The sequence below is a fragment of the Vicia villosa genome, linkage group LG1, assembly GCF_029867415.1.
Source record: "Vicia villosa cultivar HV-30 ecotype Madison, WI linkage group LG1, Vvil1.0, whole genome shotgun sequence".
NCBI lineage: Eukaryota > Viridiplantae > Streptophyta > Magnoliopsida > Fabales > Fabaceae > Vicia > Vicia villosa.
The window spans coordinates 122,627,525-122,652,381 of NC_081180.1; the positions used below are offsets into that span (position 1 = coordinate 122,627,525).

At 36.8% G+C, this 24,857-nt stretch overlaps 2 protein-coding genes and 1 non-coding gene across 3 annotated transcripts; 1 reads left to right on the forward strand and 2 right to left on the reverse strand.

Moving 5' to 3' along the window:
- Positions 1-74, reverse strand: TRNAT-AGU (transfer RNA threonine (anticodon AGU)). Its single transcript has one exon. It is a non-coding gene; the product is annotated as a tRNA-Thr (tRNA).
- A 910-nt stretch (positions 75-984) lies between these two features.
- Positions 985-6,677, reverse strand: LOC131644056 (tlg2p-like protein a). Its single transcript, XM_058914449.1, has 8 exons — positions 6,286-6,677; positions 4,229-4,511; positions 3,006-3,095; positions 2,466-2,543; positions 2,148-2,225; positions 1,985-2,050; positions 1,820-1,900; positions 985-1,692 (listed from the first exon to the last, which is right to left on the reverse strand). Exons 1-8 carry the CDS (start codon positions 6,477-6,479, stop codon positions 1,585-1,587), a joined length of 978 nt encoding a protein of 325 aa, XP_058770432.1. The 5' UTR covers positions 6,480-6,677; the 3' UTR covers positions 985-1,584.
- Positions 6,678-21,798: 15,121 nt separating this feature from the next.
- LOC131644057 (protein DEHYDRATION-INDUCED 19 homolog 3-like) lies at positions 21,799-24,499 on the forward strand. The gene is made up of 5 exons (XM_058914450.1): positions 21,799-22,036; positions 22,331-22,473; positions 22,887-22,964; positions 23,199-23,455; positions 24,066-24,499. The coding sequence occupies exons 1-5, from the start codon at positions 21,958-21,960 to the stop codon at positions 24,172-24,174; spliced, it is 666 nt and encodes a 221-aa protein (XP_058770433.1). The 5' UTR covers positions 21,799-21,957; the 3' UTR covers positions 24,175-24,499.
- Positions 24,500-24,857: the final 358 nt, after the last annotated feature.

Genomic DNA, 24,857 nt, shown 5'->3' on the forward strand with positions numbered 1-24,857 from the left:
TGCTTTCAATGAGAGTTGAACTCATGACCTCCCGCTTACTAAACGGGTGCTCTAACCAACTGAGCTATGAAAGCTTGCTGATAAGATTCTGATACTGTAAATATTAATTCGTAATAATAATCGAATAATTATTAAAGAAATAGATTTCACTAATTTACTTCCCTGCAAAATATACACAAAATAGGTCAAACCTTGTATTAACTCGTGAATTGATGTTACATAAAGTAGTACTAGCATGTTTTTTTTTTTGGGTTTCTTAAACGTAACTGAACATTTGAGAAATTAAAATTATTTTGTTACATTCAATGCCAAAGGATAAGTCCATGTTCCATGGTCAAAGTTTACTGAAACTCAAATTAACCAACAGTAAGTCGAATAATTGATTCTTTGAACCAATTCCTGTAAAGTACACAAATCAATGACTTACATAGTTAAATTTACATCATAAAATACAAGCTGTTTATTAATCATCTTGGTGTAACATACTACAATCCTTGTGATTGGAAATAGTATAACCGTGTTCTGTCAAAAAGAGAAGTAACTACTTATTTTAAATTTCATAGAATCAATACTGTTTCTCAAATAGGGGAGCAAACGCGAGTGGATATAACTGTAACAACTTGTTTTATTTTATTTTTATCAAAACAACTCTAACAATTTATTAGAAAGTAAAATTTTGTCCAGCTACACTGGTAACCTGATGGAGCTTAACAACCCAGAATCAATTTTGACTGAAGTTACTCCTCAGTCCTCACAAGCTTTGATCAAACTTACATTGGAACAGTAAAGGCATCATTATTAGATATAAGTTAGATACAAGTGCAATAAATTTTTTTACAGCCAATTAGAGTTATTACATAATATTAAATTAAAATAGCAGTCTGTGTTCGAAAAAAGTTAAGCAATTAGGAAAGTCATTCATTAGGTTCTTAAAAAGACAACTTTATTTACTTTGTTTATTTTATTAGTTGGCTATATCATGGCTTAGCTAACAGAATCCATTTTATTTCCTGTGAAGTTACATGAAAGTCTGTCTTACTTGGATACAAAAGATATGCAACTCCATTTATAAATCCTATAACCTCACAAAACCTCTATTTTTATTGCATGAATTTCTTTTATGGAAACAAAATTCTAATCCCCCTTAAATGCAATTGCCTGAGGGGGAGAAGATATATAAATGTAAAGAAAAAACATGAAAATGACTTCACCAAGTTCTGCAGGCAAAGAATGTTTAAGTAGGGGTTCATACAACTGCCCTCTTTACATTTTCTGGCTTTCTGTATAATTTTCTACTGTACCACAACAACTTCTAAAGCTCTTTTTCTTCTAACACACCTAATCCGCGCTACCTCTTTCGTGGCAAAACAAAAAAATATTGCAAGAGAATGAATATTGCCTCTTCATCCGCTTGTAGCCCAGCCACGTGTAGCGGCTGTGGTTACTTCAAAACTCCATGATCTTTTCTTAGACATGCTGCTGTACTATGTCCAAGCAGGCAAGAGATGGTATGTGAATGGAAAGGTCACTCCAATGAGAGGTGACCAATATTATAAAGAATATGATATGAAATATCGCCACGGATCACAAAATAATTTCCTTAATGACCAAGAGAACCAACATAACAAAGCACATGATAAGAAGGACCGTCGCACACATTACCATGCCCCCCTTTTTCTGAGTTCTCTCTGCCTGCATGTCCCATAAACCAAATAATTACCATGGAGCAAAAGAGATAAAGAGAACATTATAGAGAGGGAATGAGAGAAACTGGAAACTAAAGCCAACATAAATAGTAGACAATAAAGAGAAGAAGGACCTTCTGAAGCTGTTTAAGGCCATCCTCAACTGTGGTTGCCACATTCTGAATGTTGTAGTCTATTCTATCAACAATGGTTCCCTGTGTATAGAGGATGTCAGTTTTCATAAGGGTGTGGAATTAAGAAAGTTATTGTCTCCTCCCAGAGGGAAAGGATCTGCTGACCTGGTCTATGACTAGTACTGATAAATCCTTCATAATCTGAGCAAGCTCATTAACAGATTCCACAACCTACAACAGCAAATAACAAAAACACCGAATCCGTTAAAGAGACAACTGAGTCAAATGTGTAATTAATGACAGTGCATGTGCATCTTCTTTTTTTTACCTGTTGGATCTCTTTTTCTCTTTCAACTGTGAAAGCTTCACTCTTTTTTAGCTTGGCCATTTGATGCTCGTTAAATATCTAGATATAAATGATGTGGCAGTATCAGTGATCAACAGTTAACATATATAATAATCAACTACACCCGGTACAGGGAATGATCATATGGATAATAGAATTAGTCAACTACAGTTCCAGGCTTCCGGTGAACCAGTAGCTAATATAGAGGATAAGAACATAAAAATATTAGCCCACCTCCCCCTTCTCAAGAAACACAAAGGTAAGCCCCCCAAAAAAAACCTGAAAAGGAAATAGAAATACCATATTGTCCAAGTCATCGTCTTCAAATCTAGATTTATTTCCATTTATGTTGATCTCTAGGTCAACTCCATCTGGACCCTGCATCATTATAAAATGAAAATAATGATTTAAAACAAAACCCATATGTAACATGAGAATTGAGATAGTTTCCCGACAAGGGACAGAGAGAGCAGGGGAATAAGGCAAGAAGTACAATTTTCTTCACTATAATATTCCTTCAAAACAAAAGACCGAGTATACTTCACCACTAGTTCAGTGTTAACTGATGATAGAGAAAATCAAGACTCGAGAGATTTCTTTCCCATAAGAGAAAAGAAAAAGTGACAAGTCATGAGTTTCTACAGTACTCTAAATTAGAATTCAAGGTAAATTAAATTTGTTGAGCAAAAGTGAAGCAAATTGATTTGAAAATTTAAAACATTTTTATTTATTTAATAATTGATATAAATAAACTATGCCAGTCAACCCCAAATAGAAATGCAAATGTATTTTCTTTATTAATGAATGAAAAATTGTGTAACACAAAAGCTTTTCCCTCACCTCTTTTTGCTGTCTGAGGCGCTTCAAATAAGTTGATTGTTTCTTGCGAAGCTCTACAGAGAGGCTTTGAAGGTCAGTAGCAAGAGAACGCTGCATACAGTCCAGACAATAAGAAAACGTTCAGCAAGCTACAACTAATACCATTATAGATTCTTCCAGCTACATGAGGGTGCAGAAATCAAGGCATTTTGGAGACTATTTTACCATCAATTTAAAGAAGATAAAAACGGAAGATATATGCTCATAATCGTAAATTAGAACTTAGAATAATTTTTGTTTGAAATTGGATTCTTCTTATTTACATCAGTAAACAAATGATCATGAGTAGTGTACCATATATGCTTGTCCCAACCATACAACTCAAAGCAAAAGATTTGAAATAGTTTAACAAAGTACAAAAACTTATGGTTGACTTGAATTGAAGAATACAAATAATAAGTCACTGAAACAAGGACAAGTGGAGACTGAAGAGAGAGAACATGGAGTGAGAGAGCAAATCAGTAAATAGTTATAAGTTCATTGGCCATGGTTTTAAGGTCTACTCATACCTCATAGGCTCACACTTAATTAAATGGAGCTTCTTGCTTTTTTTAGTGTTTTTTTTGAATCTTTTTCCTTTTATTTTTTCTGATTTGGAGTACGTCTACCCACCTCCCCCACTCACTGTAGTTTCTCTCTTTTCTATGATAAATACTATCCAGAAAATAGAAACGATTAACCATACGAGTGATACCATGGCAGAGGCTCTGGTTTAGCTTGTGATGATGAGCCCACAAACATTTCAACTTGAATAAATCATGTTAAGACTACAACTTGAATAAATCATGATAAAGAGTCCCGCATTAGAATAAATAAGCTCTGAAAATATGTTATAAGTGGGGGAAATCCTCACGTTACGAACCAGTTTTGTAAGGATTGAGTTAGGCCCAATCCAACTTCTAAGATGGTATCTGAGTCCATTCAAAATCCATTGGGCCACCCATTATCAGATTGCTCGGGTCACATTCCAAATGTCTAGTTCTGGGTGTGAGTTGTGTGTTAAGAGTCTTACATTGGATTCAATAAGGCTATATGGAGAGAATCCTCACCTTACAAGCTGGTTTTGTAAGGGTTGAGTTAAGCTCATCCCAAATTCTAAGAAATTGCATACATTCTTATTGGCCAAAAATAAAAATGCATGTCCTATTAAAAGCATTAAGGGAAAGTTATATAGTGATAACTACCTGCACATTTTTCCTGACATTGGAGTCCTCAGAAGGCCCTGCAGCAGCAAGTCTCCGCAGTCTCTTCTCTGATCTCTTTATCAAGTCAGTTATCTCGTGTGTTAGAGACTCAATAGCATGTTGGTCATCCTTACCGTCTCCAAACGATGGCATTAAGGCCTTCGCATGAGCCTTGGACAACTCTGCCATTTTTTTGCGAGCACGTTGCACATTTGCTGATATTTCTTCAGATACATCCACCCATGCTGGAGGTAGCCCAACAGTAATTGGATGTAGACCCTTACTGCATTCGCAAAAATAATTAATATCCTACAATTACCAAATCTTATTTAACTTGTAACATGCATGCATGTCAAAAACAATAGACAAATAATTGAAATGAGCATAATAGTTTTATAAACATATACGATCCAATTTTCGAAGGAAAAATTCCCTTTCCAAGACAATTCTAATTCCCAAAATAAAGGACAAAGAAAATAAAAAAACTTCACTGCAAATAATCATTCAGTCCACTATTACTGAACGATTGTGATTCCACTTGGTTAATTCGCACATGCAGTTAGTTAGACAGTCTGATACATGTCACAATTAGTTGGGTCTATAAATAGTAGATGATCTCGGTAATTCACTCATTCAATGCACTAGTTGAAGCATTATTCTGTTCCTTATGCTTTGCTCTAATGGTATCAGAACTCCTTTTTGTGGCAATACTGCACTACTCTGCTTTCCAAAAATGCCAAGGAACAATTGTGTGAAGCTGTACCAGCTAGTGCAGCTTCAGAAACAAATGCCACATTTTCACTTGCAATGGACCCAACAAAGATTCCAGATAGTCCTTCATCCTACTGAAAACACATCTGTATTCTTGGTCTCAATTGATGAATAAACCTATGGTTTTGAAGAAAAAGCATTATTTTCTAGATGGTAGCATTCCAATCACGATTAGGTTGATCCATGCTTCGATGCATAGGAAATGTATAATAACCAATTATGTTCTTGGATTTTAAGCTCAGTCACCCCTTCAATCACTCAGAATTTACATTGGAAGTAATGCTAAAGTGTGGAAGAATCTGGAGGAAAGGTTTTCCCAAGGAGACCTTGTCAAGGCAATAACTTGATTCTTTTAGACAGATATGTTTTATGTTTCAGACTATTATACTAAACTTAGGGCTCTTCCAAAGGAACTTGATAACCATTGACCCATAAAAGAATGTTCATGCTAAATCAAGTGCTCTTGTGATGCAATTTGAAATGCATTGATGTATAATAATCAAAATAAGGCGATTAAACTCTTGATGGGATTAAATGCTCGCAAGCAGCAGCACCGAAGACATGTTCATTTACTGACAGTGGGCCAAGGTTAATCCTCCCTCCTCTTCACTCTCTTGTTGTCGTTTCTCTATCTTTCCCTCTCTCGGTCTCTTTCTCTTAATTTTCTTCTTCCCATACTACACTTTTCTAATTTCTTCTTTTTGATTGAATCAGTATTTGATTTCATAATTTGACAGGAGCTCAATGTGGAGGTTGCAGAGCTCTCAAAGAAGATATATGTTCTAAGGTATCTGCCAAAAGCTGATTGCAGAAGCTGCAGAAAAATTATGCAATGTCGACAACAATTAAACACACAATCGCCCATCATGGATGATTGCACACTTCTTAATCATCGCATGCCGCATACATACAAATTGTTTTGATGCAGAGGGTACACAATAACACACAATTGCAAAAGATGGATCAATCTACTGGTTAGGAGTGTTAGTCTACCATGGATCACAATCATCTTGTAATATATGCATTTTCTCTTTAACTAATGTCATATACGCTTCACTAATATTCTAAGTTAAAAACTAAAACTCCTTCCACTATGGCTTCATGTTTCAATCCACAAACTTCAAAAGCATCCTTCCTTTTTTGCATTTCCGAATCATTGAAAATATATAAACCAGAAACAAACTATGGATCTAAATCAAAATGCCACGAGTGTAACCATTTTGAGAATTGATCTACGATAACACCAATAAAACTATACAAAAACTGTAAGATCTGTGAAACCGCACCTCGAACTACCGGGATCCTCAGTACTAAGCGGAGCGTAAGATCGATTCGGATTGAGAAGCGACGTACTGACCAATTCAATGACGGGACCGCCGCCGGAAGAGGTGGACGGCGGCGAAGAAATTGACGGAGCACGAACACTCTTCAATGCGTCTCTGTACTTTCGGAAAAGCGGAGTGCGATTCCGTGTCGCCATTCAGATTCCGAAGATCTGAAAGTGAAACGATACACAGAGCGAATTGAATGATGCTACGTCGTTTCGTTACAGTTTAACCAACCGGAATGAAGGAGAAAGAAAGAAGAAAAGAGTTTCGGACACAGTCAGATCGTACCCTCACGTGATCTAAGTTGACGATATAACAGAGTGGCACGTGACGTGCCTTGTACAACCGTTTGTATGCTTTGAATGGAAGCACAGTTAGTTTGGTTTACTTTAAGCATGCGATATAGTACAAATTCAAAGCTCTTTTTTTAACACCTTATTTTTTATAAATTAATTTTACACCCTAAAATTAAGATTCTTATAAAAAAACTAGGGATTTTATTTTTTATGAACAAAAATGAGGGGAAAGTTAGCAGCTGTTTATTGAGTTTTTTTTTTTTTACAAGAAATATTATATTTTTCTACTACCAAAAAAAGAAGTAAGTACCTGTTTGTAATGAATTCATTTTTAAGAATAAATGTGAGGAAAAAAATCCAAATAACCATATTTAAAAAAAAATTACACAAAAAACCAGGTTTTCAGGAAAATTAATTGTATGACCAGGTTTGGGAGGTGGTCTCCACGTAGGAGCCACCTCCCGTGGCGCCAACAGCAAAACTCTTCTTCATATGCGCCGCCATAGTGCAATTTCATCTTTCAAGCCACCTTGGGTGGCGCATACATGTAGTTTCTTTTTTTTTTCTTGTTTTAACATATGTTTTGTTTAATTTTTTTTTATTTTTAAAATTGTTTTGATTTTAACATATTTAAAAAATATATATGTTAAATTAGCGCAGATAAGATCAGTGAATCAGCTAACACGAGCGTTCATGGAAAACATTAATTCATTCATTAATTAAAAGGTACATTGAAAATAACCAACAAAAAAAGAAAAAAAAATCTAAGAAATTACTACGGTTAAAACAATGTCATTGGGTCCATGCATCATTTGAATGCAATCAATGTCGTATTTCACGTTATCCCAGAAACTTATCGTTGCTCCAGTCACAGCATCGACCCTTGTTTTAAGCCTCTTGATGCTTCTTATTTGTTCGCCTGATTCGTACTCCCCCTCTAAAAAGTTCATGAGAGTCCTCTTGAGTTGCTCGACGGAAGAGATATTCCAAAACATAACCGACATGGGAGGTTTGATTGGAAAGAATATGACATGTCCGTTCCTTCTACGATACTCCGGTTCAGGTTCGATACGCCATGTTGATCTCCGGGGCGACGGCTCTGTTGTCCGGTGACATCCATCTGGCCGAATGCGAGACATTATTGTGTTTGTGTAATTGTTTGGTGTTTGGAGTTTGTGTTTCTGTGTGTAAACTCAACCCTAGGAACCCCTAATTTATAATAGTAGTGGGTAGAAAAGGAGTATTGTTGCGTACTGTTTACAAGCACACCTAACTTGTATGATAAATGAAGGCACACTGATCAATGCATGGCTTGATGGGACTAGACGAAAGCATGCGTATTTGACTGTCCAAAATGCAGACTGAAAGTATGGGTCATGAAGACAATTTCACTACAAGACAAATACATAACTTGTTGATTTAATAAGAGATAATACAAATACATAAGCGGTACAAATACATAAGCGGTATAAATACAAATACAAATACTTAAGAAGTACAAATACAAATACAAAATACAAATGACATATAACTAATTGTTGGTGGAGGCTGATCCACGGTTAGGACAGGTATTTTTATTGTGCCCGACTTCACGACATATGCCACACTTTCGTACCATTTTCTCATGATCCATCTCGGTTCTGATCCGGGTGCTGTTTGGTCGACCTCTTTTCTTTCTCCGCATGTTGTCATTATGCCAAACCACGTCCCCTTCATACGCAGGCCAATAATCCTCCTTTGCCATCACTTGAAATGCATTGTTGTACACTCCGAGCAAGGTTTCCGCCTTGTAAATGGGAGATAAAAGTGCTAACGGATCTTGATGCGCATACGAACATGCTGCAATTACATGAGAGCATGGAAAGCGAAAGGCTTGAAATTTTCCGCAATCGCACCACCCTTCGTCTGTAAGAACCCTGTATTGTTGTCTCGGAAGGCCCTCGTTATGGTCAATCATTTCTTTAACACTGAAGGTCCGGTTGAATCGATCGAAAGATGTCACAATGTGGCTGTTGGCCTTGGCAGATTGCTCTTTCATGAATTTGATGCAGGTTTCGCTGAATACTTCCCCGGATTCTAGAACTGCACTCCAACGCTCACCTCTTCGTGCGAAAAGAGAAGTCATCCTATAGTATGTTGCTTGCACCAAGGCAATAATCGGAAGGTGTCTGATGCCCTTAAACACTCCGTTCATAGACTCCACGAGATTTATAGTCATGTGCCCCCATCGCTTCCCGTTGTCGTATGATCTGGTCCATTTCTCTCTAGCAAGATTATCCACCCATCTGCCTGCATCTGGATTTGCCGCTACAGTTTCATTTCGATAATACTGGAACGTCGGTTGAGTCAATGCATATCCGAAATTGACAAGAGTCTTCCGAAGAGCCCTGCCCTTTATCTTTCGCATGAAATTTTGTGCAATGTGTCGAATACAGTAAACATGTGTTGAAGGTGGGTTTTGCCACGCGTTTGCTGGATTGTTGTACGCACTCTCGATGGAAGCATGTCTGTCTGAAATCAGACAGAGTCCAGGTTGGGGGGCAACGTGTGTCCGAAGATTTCTGAGAAAGAAACCCCAACCTCCAGCAGTTTCTCCTTCCACAAGAGCGGACGCAACAGAAAAAATGTTACTATTTCCGTCTTGTGCCACAGCCATCAACAAGGTGCCTTTATATTTTCCGTACAACCAAGTTCCATCTATTTGAAGAATTGGTTTGCAATATGCAAATCCTTGAACACATGGGCGGAAAGCCCAGAAAAGCCTGTGGAATATCACATTTCCTTGAAGGCACGTTCCGTCTGGAGATTGCGCCGGAAGGGTCTCTAAAATAGTAACAGTTCCAGGAGCATAAATTTGAAGCGCATATAAGAAACGTGGGAGTCGTTTGTACGAATCCTCCCAATTTCCATACACAATTTCGATCGCTTTGGTCTTCGCCAGCCATGCCTTTCTATAAGACGGAGTGTAATTGTAAGTTGCAACGATATTTTTTTTGCCCTAATTTTCCTAGTTGGTCCCCACATGTAGAACCATAATTTAGCCCACTCTTATGCGTGCATGTGATCTACCTGCAACATAACACTGTATGCATGCATGCTTAGTCAATTCGGCACAAAACACGGAATGCAGGCATGTCTAGTCTATTCTGTACAGATCACAGAATGCATGCACGCCTAGTCTATTCTGCCCAAAACACAGAATGAATGTGAACCCATCTTTATTACTTTGAGATCTGTATCACATGCATGCTCACCACTTGGCTCATATCTTCACAAACACTTTGAGATCTGTATCACATACATCCCCTCTATAAATACTCTCTCGGAATACCCTCTTTTCATCAATATTTCATCTGTTATCTTCACAAACACTTATCATTTTCAAATCCGCAGAAAAGTTTCAGAGTTCTTGAAAATGGCTCAACAACTTCTTACCATGGGTGAAACCCACAGAGGAACTAGAGCGAACTTGGCGACATATGTAAGTTCATACTTATTTATTTCTAAACATCTACACTTATATGATATCCAGTTTAATCTATTTATTTGTGGTTCATAGGTTGTTGACCGATTCCGTACACGTTCTCACGCTTATGTTGAACCTGATGAGAGGATTATTCCGAATCTACAAGCATGTGGCTTCAGACATGTCATAAAAATTCACAACAACACCATAGACAGAAAATTCATCCCTGCCTTACAAGAGCGATGGAGGCCTGAAACCCACGCGTTTCATCTTCCAATAGGTGAGTGTACGGTTACTCTAGAGGATGTATATATGTTGCTTGGTCTGTCCATTTATGGGAAGGCTGTTAATGGACCTGTTCAACATGCTAATTCACTATGTGAGAGAGTGTTGGGAAGAGATCTAGTTGTGCCTACTCAAGGTTCAAGAGGCCAGGGTATCAGTCTGGCCTCCCTTAGAGCTTATTATGATGAACTCATATTGAGCGACAACTCTACCGAGGACTATGTTTGGTTAATGACTAAGGTTTATATAATGCTGATGTTTGGTAACCTTTTATTCCCAGAGTCGACAGGTAACACTGTCAACTTTTTTTATTTAAGTAAATTTGATAGTATTAGCAAGATTAGGAAATATAGTTGGGGGTCTGCCGTTTTGGCGATGTTATACCAATCGCTTTGTAAGAACGCGGTTGCCGACAAGTGCACCTTCTATGGATGTGCGTTCCTCCTACAAGTATGGGGTTGGTGGAGACTGTCTACGCTATCCCATGCAAGCAGGAACAACTACACGTTCCCTTATGCAACAAGGTACGTCTTTTTCAACGCTATCCCTTGAATGCTAACTCTCTTTTACATAAAAATCTGAAATGTTTGCTCCTTTTTTTTAGGTTCTGTGGTCCTAAATTGGATTATAGTAAGAATCAAAGGGGGAGTGTTATTTTGTATCGGGACCTATTGGATCACCTCCGAGCACAAGATGTATTACCACTAAACTTTTATATGATCATATAGATGTATTACAATCCATCATCTTTTTTAATAATATATTATTTTTTTCTCCCATGCAGTTTAATTGGAGACCATACTTGATGCTAGACCATGAGCCAAACGAGAGTGACCAAGAAGTTTGGACTGCAGTGACACCTATAATAAGGTTTAACATCGTGGAGATGCACCAATCTGACCGTGTGAGACTACAGTTTGGCATGCATCAACCAATCCCGGATCCCCCCACTGATCTGGGTCGTTGGCATATTAGAAGAGTCAATCACCAATGGGATCACGCAAATTATCGTTCATTCGCACCTGAACTTTGTGAGATGTGGAAGCAGCGTCGCCGCCGTCTACTACAATTCCCTGTTGCCCAACTCCCCATGTTTCCAGCCGCAGACTACGTTGCTTGGTATAGAACAGTCACAACCCCTGATATGTATGTGTCCGACCCCTACTACCTACACGACCCCCGCCAACATCAATACAACCAACAACCACCCCAACAACGTCAACAACGCCAACAACGCCAAACCTCCGAACAACCTTACCATGAAGAATATCAAACAACACCAACAACGCCCTACCAAAGTCCACCCATCCAACAACAATCATGGGGCTTCACCCAACAACTCCATGACGCCGACCCCTCCACTAGGCTACCCATCCAACAACAATCATGGGGCTTCACCCAACAACACTACGACGTCGGCTCCTCCACCTCCACTAGGCAACCCATCCAACAACAATCATGGGGCTTCACCCAACAACACGGCGACGCCGGCCCCTCCAACTCCAATAGGCAACCCAGCCCCGACATGGGTCTAGATGGCGAATACGACCCAAACGAGCAAATGATCACTCAATCGTCACAATACCAACAACATGGCTACTCCACACCCCAACTATCACAACACCAACAATATGGCTACACCACACCCCAACAAACAATGCCATTTTTCCAAGGCCAATCAAGCGTTGGGTTTTACCGACCATATGACGCAACTCCACCGCCAAGACCAATCTTCGAGGGCATGGGGACCCGACTATTTGACAGCAGGATACAAGACTACATGTCCAACGAGCGCAGGGAGGGGCTAATCCGAGGCCCACCTACCCAGACACAACAAGAACAACCAAGGAATAGGGGGGGTCGTGGAGAAGTGGGTCTTCGAGAACCTTCCAATCGGATTCGAACAATTTCAGATTGCGGAACTGGCGGTCGGAGGGGTCATGGTCCGAGGGGTCGCGGTCCGAGGGGTCATGAATAGCATAATATCCATGTTTTAAAAATATTCTTTTTTTTTTTCCGTATTTGTAATGTTTGTCCCGTACTTCCTGTATTTGTAATGTTTTTTTGTATTTCTTGTATTTGTAATGTTTCTTCCCTATTTATATCATTAAACACTACCTGTCTAATTATTTATTTAATAGTTTTTTTTAATTATGTTAAAAAAATTTAAGAAAAATCAAAAACCAAATAAAATAAACATGTTAAAACAAGAAAAAAAACAAAAAAAAAAAATTTAAAAAAAACAAGCAACACATATGCGCCACCCAGGTGGCTTGAAAGAAAAAAATACAAGTTGGCGCCACCCCAGGTGGCGCATATGAAGAGGAGAATTGTACCTTTACGCCACCCCAGGTGGCTCCTATATGGAGACCACCTGCAAAACCTGGTCTTACAGGTAATTTTCCTGAAAACCTGGTTTTTAGTGTAAATTTTTTTTTAAACCTGGTTATTTGGATTTTTTTTTCTAAATGTGAATCAAAAAATTTAAATGTTTTTTAAAAAAATAAAAATCACGAAGAGCAATGAAATAATTAAATGCGTTTTTATTTCTAACATTTTATTTTAAATTAAATGTACACTAAATGATTTTGAGAAATGATGGAATCTATTATAGATAGATAAATCTTTTTCAAATAATATAGGGATATAAAAGTAAAATAAGTCATTTATAGTCTTAAATTATGTGATTTTTTAATTGATAAAGAGGGTTTAAGCCTTAAAAAAATGTAATTACAAAGACACCTCCCTAAAAGAGAAAATGTCTAAACTATATGTGAACACATATTAAGAGAAAACGTCTAAATTATCCAGGAACACATACTCCTGCAAGATGATAGGTATAAATACAATAATGCTTTAACGAACAAACAAACAACATTTACAAGAGTATCAACATGCATATTCATTTCTATATACGCATGAAAAACTTGGAAGCTCTGATATTCTTCCATAAGCTCACAAATATTTGTGAGCAAAGCCAAATCATTCCCATTAGGAAAATTCTCTATGCACTCATATGGTTTCTCACGAATCTCTCTCATGAAAACCCTAAAATATCCCTATATTTTGGATATGCATATTCGAAGACGTTTTTTTCCTAAAAAATGATGACTTTGCATATGCATAACCGAAGTCACCATTTTTTTTGGAAAAAAAAAAGAGATTTCACATATGTATCTCCGAAGTCACTCTTTTTTTGAGAAAAAGGCGATGCATATCCAAAATAACCTAATATTTATTTAAAAAATTAAAATCAAGGTGAATCAATACAATTAATAGTATAATTAATTGTATTAATAAAAATATATAATTAAATATATATCATTATAATCAAGATATAATATAAATGATAAAGCTAACATGTGCCCTTAACCTAAATATAGAAAATTTATATTAGAAAACATAATAAACACATTAATTATCAACTTTTAATAAAAACAATGCATAATTTTTAAGATTTTTTTTTGACATTTACCTCTTAACATGTGCCCTTAGGATACATCTTAGCATTACCCATTAAAATTTAGTTGTCAATAATTTAAGCATAAGAATTATATCCATATTTATTTAAATAATATTTAATTTTTGAAATTTCTTATTGATCACCATAAATACTTTGATTACAATTATAATATTTTGTTTATATAATTTACTTGATAAATAGTTTAATTGTCTGAATTTTATATCTTAAAAGTGAATAAGTAGATTGTTGCATGTTCAAATTTGTATATCTACCATCAAAATCAGAGTTAAAAAGTGTGGGAGCGGAAATTTGAAAAGCGTGTTAAAATAAACTACATGATTGAATTAATGTATATATTAATGCAATGCTAGAAAAGATGATGATAAATCAACTATATTTTATAGAGTAGTCCTTTTGTGAGTGATGATATATTTGTAATTTTGGAAAGGGTAGAATTATAAATTCATCAAAGAAATCTTTTGTACACACCTTAGTTGAATATTATCCATTTAGGGATTTATTTGGGTTAAAAGTTAAACCCATTAAAAGCTTTGGTTTAGGACTGTGTGATTCAGTTCCTATTTAGGTTCGAGATTATCCCGTTATAAAATCTCGTAGGTTCTTGGTTGGCCCGATATTAAAAATCAAGATTAGCTTCAAGCTTATCCTAATATTAAAATCTTGGTAGATTCAAAACTAGTCTGGTATTAAAATCTCACGAGTTATTAGTTATCCCATGTAAAACCAAGATTTAAGGTTTGTGAGCTCAACCCGTGTAAAAGCTTGCAAAGTTTGTGGAGAGCAGACTAACCGCTTCAATCTACCGTTTATGGAGAAGGAGACTAACCACTTAAATCCACAGTTTGCGAATAAAGGACTAACCTCCTCGGTTTATCGTTTGGAAGAGAAGACTCAAACTATCATATTCCAAGTCTTTTATTAATTGGTTGGAGGTCAACCATCATTTCCTTGTATAAAGAGGTTCTTGAGTCTTTCTTACTAAAAAAACCTCAACGTTTATTGGAAACCCTCAGGATGAATTCTTGAGAAGAGGAGTAAGTCCTTTTTTTTTCTTATCGAACCTCTATAATTTTTTATGTTCCTCTTCTCTCTTAACTCTTCTAATTTCCGCAATTTATTTTTTGCTTTTTATTTTCCGCTGCTAAGTTTTCAAAAATATTTTTAAACTCTGATTTTATTCCTCAAAGTTTTTCAAAGTTAAGTTTTCATGAACCACATAATTCACCCTCCCTCTTGTGTGTGAAGTCTCAATTCTAACAAAAGTGTTTATATCGCTCTAGTCCTTGGTAGAACTAGCCGCCAAGAAGCTTTTTGATCCGACCAACACTGTGCTGAGAAGCAACGAATTAAGGAGAGTGTTTGCTGTCTGAAGCTTCAGCGAGATAAGTACTTGCAAGAAATAGAGATAATTTATACCTCTCTTACTGGGTAAGGGATACTTTGCTTCCCCTTAATCTCCCAAGTTCTCTTGCCGACCATGTGACCCATCTTGTGAGGACATTTAAGAGGAACAACCAGGCACTGATTTTTGTTTGGGGCAGTCTATCATCTGCTCAAGTGTCTCTTTTAATGACCTAGAAGAACTTAGAGTCTTTTTGTCTTGAAAATTCTGTTCTGACTCACCAACGAGCCAACTATACAAGCACCAACCTTGGAGTAATCTCGCAACCATTTGACAATGCTTTGTAGTAAGTGAAGCATTTTCACTGTCATTTACTTTTCTCGAGGGAACAAGTAATAGGAACATGTACTCAAAGATGGAGAGATCGTCTTTTGCTGAAGTAGCCATGCCGATGACACTCTTTTTTTCTTGTGTACTCGTATGCATATTACTAGAATAACATAAGAATATATGTGTATATATTGACATTTTTTGAATGAAATGCCCTTTTTACCTGTTTAAGGTGTATTTGTAGGACCGTGAATGCATAAATCTAGATATTTGTGTGAACTTACAATGTCTTCCCTCAAAGTTTATTGTATGTCACCAGAGCTATTCTTGGTAAAGGGTCAGTTCCTCTTCTCCCCACCAAATGAAAACTCAATCAAGTGTAAAATTGTTGCCAGTCCACCGTGGCCTCTGGAGTGGCTAGAAGCAAGAGTGGGTGGATCGTTATTACTCGTGAGGGATTGATTGTTGTAGTTGGAAGTGAAAAATGTCTCAAACAACACCCAATCTTTAAGTGGGGGAATTGATTATTTTAGTCAGACGTATAAAATGCCTTTAACAATACCCCTAATTTTAGGTGGGGAATTGATTGATGTAGCCAAATGTGCAAAATGTCTCTGATGACACCTCTGATTTTTTATGTGCATACTTTGTGTTCTGGGGGATTGATTGTTATATTCGAACGTACAAAGCGTACTTGACAATACCCCTGATTTTCTTTGTACCGGGCCTTGATCCCTTAGATCGTACCCCAGACTTGTTGTTACTATGCACAATCACAAAGAAACAAATGCTTAAAAAAATCATATTTAATTAATAATGGTAGGTTACCCATGTACATAAGGAGAATTATTATATAGTAACATTTATAATAAATGGAAAGGAAATATAACCAGGTGGTTAGCCTATGCTTATTCATCATGTTCGCCCATTATCGACCTAGCCACTTCTTGGGGACGAATGCCCATTATGCTGATCTGGCTGGTTAGAGAAGCTACATTAATCTACATGGCCACACCTTCTTCATTGTCTTTCTAGAGCGCTTGATAAATTATTTTTTCTCCCTTAAGATCGACATTAGTGGAGACCGACTATCCCTAAAGATTGTAGTACTTGAGTTTGAGATGCACCAGCGAGGTTACAGAGTCCAACATAACAATAAAGGGAGTTCTTATGATGCAATTGTAGATACTCCTGCAAGGGACGATAAGAAATTATGAACTAACTGCTCAAACTTCTTTTTTACTACCTACTGATATCACCATATCGACGTATCCCCAAGGACGTGTGATCGTCCCTTTGAATGCTCGCAAGTCAGATCCTTCTTTAGGAAAGAAGCTTCTTCTTTTGAGGTTCATCCTTTCGAACAACTCTGAATACATTATATCGCAGGAGATGCCCCTATAAATCAATAATTGGGAGATGTCAAATTGCTCGATAGTTGTTGTGATCACTAGGGAAAAATATTTTTGGGGATCCCTCATATCTTCTTCAAGTATCAAAATCCCAACAGGTCGCTCCAGAATCTTCGCTGACGTACCATCATCCTTTTTGTGCACGACCAATATCTCAATAATTTTTCCTCTTCATGGCCCCCTTAGAGGGGAGATTTTCCTGGGGTGCCTCTCTAGTGATGGTAGCGGTATACGAGCGCTTCCTTTTGCTGGCCTCCTCGCTCTATCCACTTGTCTTGATATATGCATCCTTCAAGGAAGATTTACCTTTAGAAGATTCCTCTATTTCTCTTTTTTCCCACCCTGACGTACTCAGTCAACAAGACCCTCATAATCCACCTTTCATTGACATCCTTCAGCTGAATGCAATCATCAATGTTATATATGTGACCTTTATGAAAACGACAAAACTTTGACTTTCCAATCCGATGTGTTTTTTTAACGGGGTCGAAGGTCGAACTCCTCCCTTCTTGAATTATGTGTTACCACAATCCTAATATATCTTATCTTGCGAAAAATAGTCAGCGAAATGTACCTGTCGTACCATCCTTGCATACCTCGGTAGGAGTCCTCATTCTGCCAGTGGAACTCCTTCCCAGCCGGGTGGCTGGAGTTGGCATCAACAGAGATGGGGTTATCGAAGCGTATGTTCAACTTCTCCTCAAAAATCATATAAGACTAGACCATATTCAACATCTTGAGTGGTTCATACATTCTTCCTCCTTATCTTAAACCTAAAGGTATTGTGCTTCAAATGAGCATTTTCAAAGATCCAACACTTAGGCCTTCTTTAACTCCTTCTACCTCAACAACAACCTGAGTAAATCAATCGATGTAATACCGTAGGCTTTCCTTCTTACCCTAGATAATTTCGTTCAAAGCAGCTTCAGTCACCTGCCGTCGCTTCCAGGAAGTAAAGTGCACATAAAAAACCGATCACACAAATCAGCCCATGACTTAATGCTCCCATTGGACATACCATTGAACCATAGTCTGGAAAGTTCGATTAAGGTCAGGGAAAATAATTGCATTTAGACGCTTCGTCAGCACCAAAGTAGTTCAATCGCTCATTGACGAGCTGCACGTGCTTGTCTGGATCTCCCTCGCCATCATACTCACTTAGCTTGCAAGGCTTTTCCAATGGATTTTGGTATCATGCTTGTTAGTGCTTTTATTGGCTGATTGGCATCTATGTTTGACTAAAACATAATAGCAGTAAAATATAATATTTATGTGAATCTTGCAAGTTTATAAAGAACAAAACAGGTACAATCAAGATGTTAGGTGGAATGTCATGACATCAACTCATGACATCGCTCCTGCAGAACTGGAAGGAAGATTCAGTTTGTACTTAACAGATACAGAATATTCTATGTGAATATTATGTAATCCTATGTGGCGCATATTTAAAGGTCAAAAGAATAATTGAAGAATCAGATCAGAAGATTGAAGATTCAGGAAGAATCAGATCAGAAGATTGAAGATTCAGCAGTTTCTAATTTAGGAAACTCATGATTGAAAGACCTTATTTGTAGCAGAATATTTTCTGCATATTTGTAACAGCAAGAGTGTTGCGATTTGTAAGCCCAAGTCCAATTGGGACCAGGTTATAAATAGGAAACTTTTATAACCTAGTTAAAAAAAAGAAAACCTGGTTTTAACGATGTAGTCATTAGGGTTTCTATAGGTAGACCACCCAGGTTGTGGGATGGCTGCCTTGTCCTTCTCGAAACCTGTAGGTTAGAGAAGTGATTGTCCTCACTCGAAACCTGTAGGTAAGAATTGAGTATTGTAAGCTTGATTGAAGCTGTGAAGCAAGATCAAGTATGTGTTCATTGTTAATTGTGTAAATAGCTGTTGCAGGGTTGTAACAGTTAGGTATCACCAGGGAGTGAGCAGAGGTTTTCTTATCTTAGATGGAGTTCTGAGATAGAGATTGCATTGGGTAGTGACTAGGTAAACCAGAGGTTGTTTATCTGTAAACCAGAGGTTGTTTATATAAAATAGTACTACTGATAGTGGAATCTTCTTCCTGGCTTGGTAGCCCCCAGAGTAGGTAGTTAGACCGAATTGGGTTAACAATTAACTGTGTTATTTATCTTCTGTATTGTTTGTTCAGTTATGAATGTTATGACTTTGTCTATAACATCAGGTTCAAAAGTGTTAGTTGTTCCTATACAGAACCATGTAAAAATTATAATCTGGTTATGTATGCTAAACATGTGTGATCCCAGGTCTCATTGACTCTTTCCTAAGAGTAATTAAATAATGGGGGATCCTTGTATTCTGCTTGTGCTACATTAATAACAGATCAGATGTCTTGACATCCGAGTCTATCATACCAGAATTTTCAATTGGTATCAGAGCAGGCATCCTGTCTATTTCTGGATGAGATCTATAAGGGATAAATTCTGGTTGTGGTAAAAGTAGAAGAGTGTTTGAACAAAGAATGTTCATATTGTATGGTCCCTTGAAGTGGAGGATGGACCTTAATGATTAGACCAACCTGACCTAAGAGCTGTGATGTTGGAACGAAGAGTGTTAAGTCCAAGGACTTCATGCGGGAGTGAAGAAATTGAATTTAAAAACAAATTCAACTGGTATTTATGAATAGAGAAGAAGCTCATCAAAACCTTCATGCGGGAGTGAAGATATTAATAAGGTAACCTCTGTTGTTTATGAGTTTGTCAAGTCAGGATTTTGGTTTGGTCTAATCAGTTGCTTGGTGCATAAACAAGCATTGTGCAAGATTGAGTAGCAATCAATCTGTAGATGTCATGCTTACTACTAACACTTAAAGTAAGCATTGTGTGAATTCTGTTGATATATGACTATTTTCCGCTGCATAGTCTCTCAGAAACCCTAGGGTTATGAAGGTTCAACAGAATGTATGGCAGGTATTGACAGCTATAATTAAAGTGTCAAAGATACTTGAGTAATCTCTCAAGTCCACTCATACTGACATGGTTTATTAGAGCTGATGAATGTCAACTGATCAATGATATTCATAATTATCTGCAAGTGTGTACCTTGGAATCTTCAAGGTTGAGGTGTTCCTAGAAGGAGGAACAGATGTCCTATCTGATGTTGGGACATTAAGAACTGGTATGCAGCTACCAGTTGAAGAACAGATGTTCTGGTGCTAAACTAATGAAGTGCGAGAACATTGGTTTGGAACCTACTTCTGGTCTGGAAGAGGAGACATCTGGCTAAGTTAATCAGGACACGATTAACATGTGCTCAGTTCCACTAAGAAAAACTCATGAAGGTATTCCTTTCTAATCCTTTATGTTGTACTTTTGAAGAGCCTATATCTGTAAGTTTCCTCTGATCAACGAAACCAGATAAGTTGCGAGTTATGTTGTTAAACAATATTGTACACGCTATTCAGCAGCTCGTTAGCGCCTTGCAATCGAAGGTTTACTTGTAGTAACTTTAAACCAGACAAAACTTCTAGTTATGCAATCAGAGGCATAATTTGATGTCCGATCGAAGGTAATTGGACAAATCCAACTATTTAAGGATTTTGGATTAGATTTGACACAGCGGAACCACCGCTTCTGGATTCCCGACGTTTTGCTGAGGAGGCGGAGGAAGAGGCTGTTGATTGATCGCTGCTTAAACTACTGTAGCGATAACATCATCTCGAGCAGCAACAAAACGAGTAACTTTGGATCTCACCATCACTCTGGATCGTAGGAACTAGAGATCTGGAGATTTGAGGAATTAAATTTGAAATGATATTCAATTGAATCGAGTGCGACAAATCTTTGTGTTCGATCTTGATTGCTCTTGATTCAGTGATTTGAGAAGATTATGAACTAATGAATCGGAGGGCGAACATGAAATTATTGAAAATGCAGGAATCAAAAGTTGATTGCCACAAACAGCACCACTATTTCGTTATAGAACCAAAAAATGGAGTGAGGATTAAAAGTGATGGTGGATCCGAGCTTCCGACGCAGTGGAGAGGGGGAGACCTGCAAGGTTATCGCTCTAACGCTCAAGTCAGTTTGTGAGAGAGGAAAGAGAATTGAAATTATGTTTGAAACATATTACCTGAATTTGAGACTTTCTCTATGTATAGTAAAGAGGAAATAACAAACTCGATATTAGTTTGGAGTGAATCGCGGGGAGCCGTTTGATGCACTTGCAGTTGAGATCTTTGTTATCTTCATGAAGAGAATTCTCGTGTACTAAGAGGATTCTGGAAGGATTACTATTCTCTCTAAGTGGTCGACAGTGGTCGGTCTAAAATACTAACTTTGCAGATTAACTCCCTCTACACCACATCAAAATCTTGGACCACCGTAGTATCACACCAGCTCGACCTCTCCGATCATATTTTTTTCATCCAACATGTCTCTATATCACTATGTCTCAATTAATTTAATTAAAAATTTCTTCTATTTAAACAAATTAAAAGTTATAAAAAATATATTTGAACAAAATTAACAAATATATCAAACATGTAGATAATTTAATTTTAAATGACAAATAAAAATTTAAAAAGAATCTTATCTTATAATAATAAATTAAAGAGCATATATAATTTAAAAAAGTGTCGCTAATATAGTACAATACACATCATTTTCCAAAAACAAAAACAAAATGATTATTACTAAAACCTTTGTAGCAGCATTTCACAGAAATTGACAAATTGACTCCCTATTTATTTATGACCTTATTCCTCACTCGTCTTTCCAGCTTGAACTTTTGGACATTTCCGAACAATGACGTGTATAAACCAAAAAACAAAAGATTAAATCAAATAAAAAAACCAAAAAAGAAAAATAAATGAATGGAGGAAGACAAATACATTGGTCACTTTTACCCTTTGTTGGTAAGGTGAAAAATTCGCGATCACATTCTTCTTCTTCATCTTCCTGTGGTTGTTTGTTCCTTCCTTCTCTCTCACTGTCTCACTTCCTCTACCAAATCCAAAACCCTAATCCTTTCACATCGCAAATCAAATCATGGACGCTGATTCCTCTTGGACTGCTCGTCTCTCTTCCGCATCCAGACGCTATCAAGCCGCTCTTCAATCTCGATCAGGTCCGTCTTCTCCCCCTTTCGCGTTTTCCCCCAATTTCGAAATTTGAAATTCGATTTTGGGTTATGTTTGGAAGCTGTTTTCAGCTGATGATTATTGTTTTTTGAAGTTGTTTATGTGCTTTGGTTGTTACTGGGAATAGAAATGAAATTATATGAATTTGGAAGTAGTGATAATTGGGATCTGTTATAAGTAGAGTTGTAAATTATAGGGCTTTACTTAATAGAAGTTTTTTTTTTTAGGTTTGTTTCTGTATAATTGTTTGTGCTTAATGATTTGTGGTTGTGTGAATGTAGATATGTTCATGGGTTTTGATGAGAACGATGTGGAAGAAGATATAAGGGAAGAGTTTCTGTGTCCGTTTTGTTCGGAGTATTTTGATATTGTTGGATTGTGCTGCCATATTGATGAAGAGCATCCAATGGAAGCAAAAAATGGGGTATGTATGACCACTTTTTGTTTGTTTCTCTTCTCTCTTCTGTTATTTTTTTTCAAACAGCTGACAAGGTTTTCAGTATTGGCTAAGAGATGCTTAAGTAGTGCAGAGCCTTAAAGTTTTTGTTCATTCCTACATGTCTTTCCTTTTTTTTTTTTGAAAGCTCGGTATCCGAACTTGCCACCAACTAATTCAAGAGAGTCAATTCCACCATCCATTAGAGGGGGGTCCATTTAAAGCAAAGCTCTGTATGGACAGGCCTAACACAGGAATTGTCTTTCCCTGTTTATTTCATATAGATGAAATCAATATTATGTTATGATGTTTACATTGGAAAAAAAGTTGTATGTTTTTTTTTTTTTTTTGTAGTTAGAGAAATCAATAGTTTTTATGGATTACAACATTTCTGCATGCAGGTATGTCCAGTTTGTGCATTGAGGGTGGGGGTTGATATGGTTGCTCACATAACCTTACAACATGGAAATATATTTAAGATATCCTTTTTTTCTCCTCAAGTTCTATTCACTTCTGCCAATTCTTAAATAATTTTTAACATGAAAATTGCAGATTTTTTAGCATTTAGTTTAACATGTTTTTTACAATATGGAACATGTTCCCATAAAGTTTTACTTATTTTAAGGTTGATCAAAATTAATATAAATTGATTTTTATGTTTAAAGTTCAAACCATACCCTATTACTTGGCTGAATCCCTTAACTAGGGAATACATGCAGCGCAAGAGGAAATCACGGAAAGGTGGATCTTATTCAACGCTTTCTTTATTGAGGAAGGAGCTGAGAGAAGGAAATTTGCAATCCCTTTTTGGTGGGTCTCAATGTATAGTGTCATCGTCTAATGCAGCACCTGATCCACTGCTGTCATCATTCATATCGCCTTTAAGTAATGAATCTATGAGTTCTCAGTCTCACACACATACTGAGACAAAATCATCCAAGAAAGGCTCGGATGAGACTGTACCAAAAAGGTATTTCTTTTCAATTTTCAAGTTCTGTAACAGATTAATCTCCTTACTTCATAGAATTCTGCTCAATATTGCTTAATTGTTCAATAAATTGGTAGGTTTTATCCTACTATTGCAATATTTTTAAGAGATTGTAATCATTGTTATGATTTTCTTCCTACTTATCATTTCTCTCACACACTAGAGTCCTGAAAAGCTTTATTTCATTGTTTCTGGAACAAATGTTTAAAAAAACAGGAAAAAGTGAATACATTCGACAGTTTTCCAATCCAAAGTGAAAACAAGATTAACAGACTTTTAAGAGACTTGTTTTCTCATATTAGTACCAACTGAGTGATGTTGGCATGTTTAATTTGTCTGAAATTTGTTTAAGGCTTATGACTTCCAACTTATTCAATTGAGTAATTTACTTGCTTTGTATAAATCCTTTTTTCCTGATTATTTTATCCTTAGTGTTTTTGCATTTGTAACTTCCACACGTCCCGCTCAATTTAGTGCTTTGTTGCAAACAATGTCTTGTTCCTTGCTAAGGGCCCTATTTTCGAACAATATTACAAAATGGCATGGGTTCTATTGTCTCCTAGTTTCTAACAAGTCTACCTTTTCTGTTCAGCCACGTGGAGACACCAACCATGTCAGTTAAAGATAAGGAGGAGAAGATGAAAAGATGCGAGTTTATTCAAGGACTGTTGATGTCCACCATACTTGATGACGATTTATGAAAAGAAATCCATCAAGATGTAATGCTTCAGTGGCGGGCTAATTCACAGATGCAATCTGCAATCTATATAGTTTGTTTACTGAAGTTGTCTATGTATGTATTCCGAGTGGAATAATAAAGAGTAGTAAGTTAATGTAATCTATGTTGTATGTGTACTGATGTTTTTAGCTCGAGTGTTTCATATGGCATCCTTAATATAAGATGGTAAGGCTTAAAGAAATAGATAAAGTTCCTTTCCGGCCACAACTTATGTTTGCCTTATGCTTCTGTCTTGTACAAAATAAACATACTAGAAATCTCAAGAGATGAAAATTTCATGTCTGGTATGATGAGAAAATTTTAGATACAACGGTATTATCTTTGCATGATGGGCATTTTTCCGTGTTGCTAAGCAGAGAATTAAAGCTTCTACACTTTAGATTATCTTTTGTTATCAAAATAATTTATGCGAGTTTATTTATAAGCACCTATTTTGATAAGCACTTATATCATAAGCGGTTAATAAGCTGTTTATCCAAACAGGCCTCTGGCTAAATAAATGATCAATACCAGTTTTATGTCAAGGGTTCTGTTATTCTTGAATGTCACTCATTGCCACTTGAGTGTCAAGGGTTTTGTTACTCTGATATTCTTTATGCATCAATCCAATCAAAACTATAGCAAATAAATAAACAAGAGAGAGTA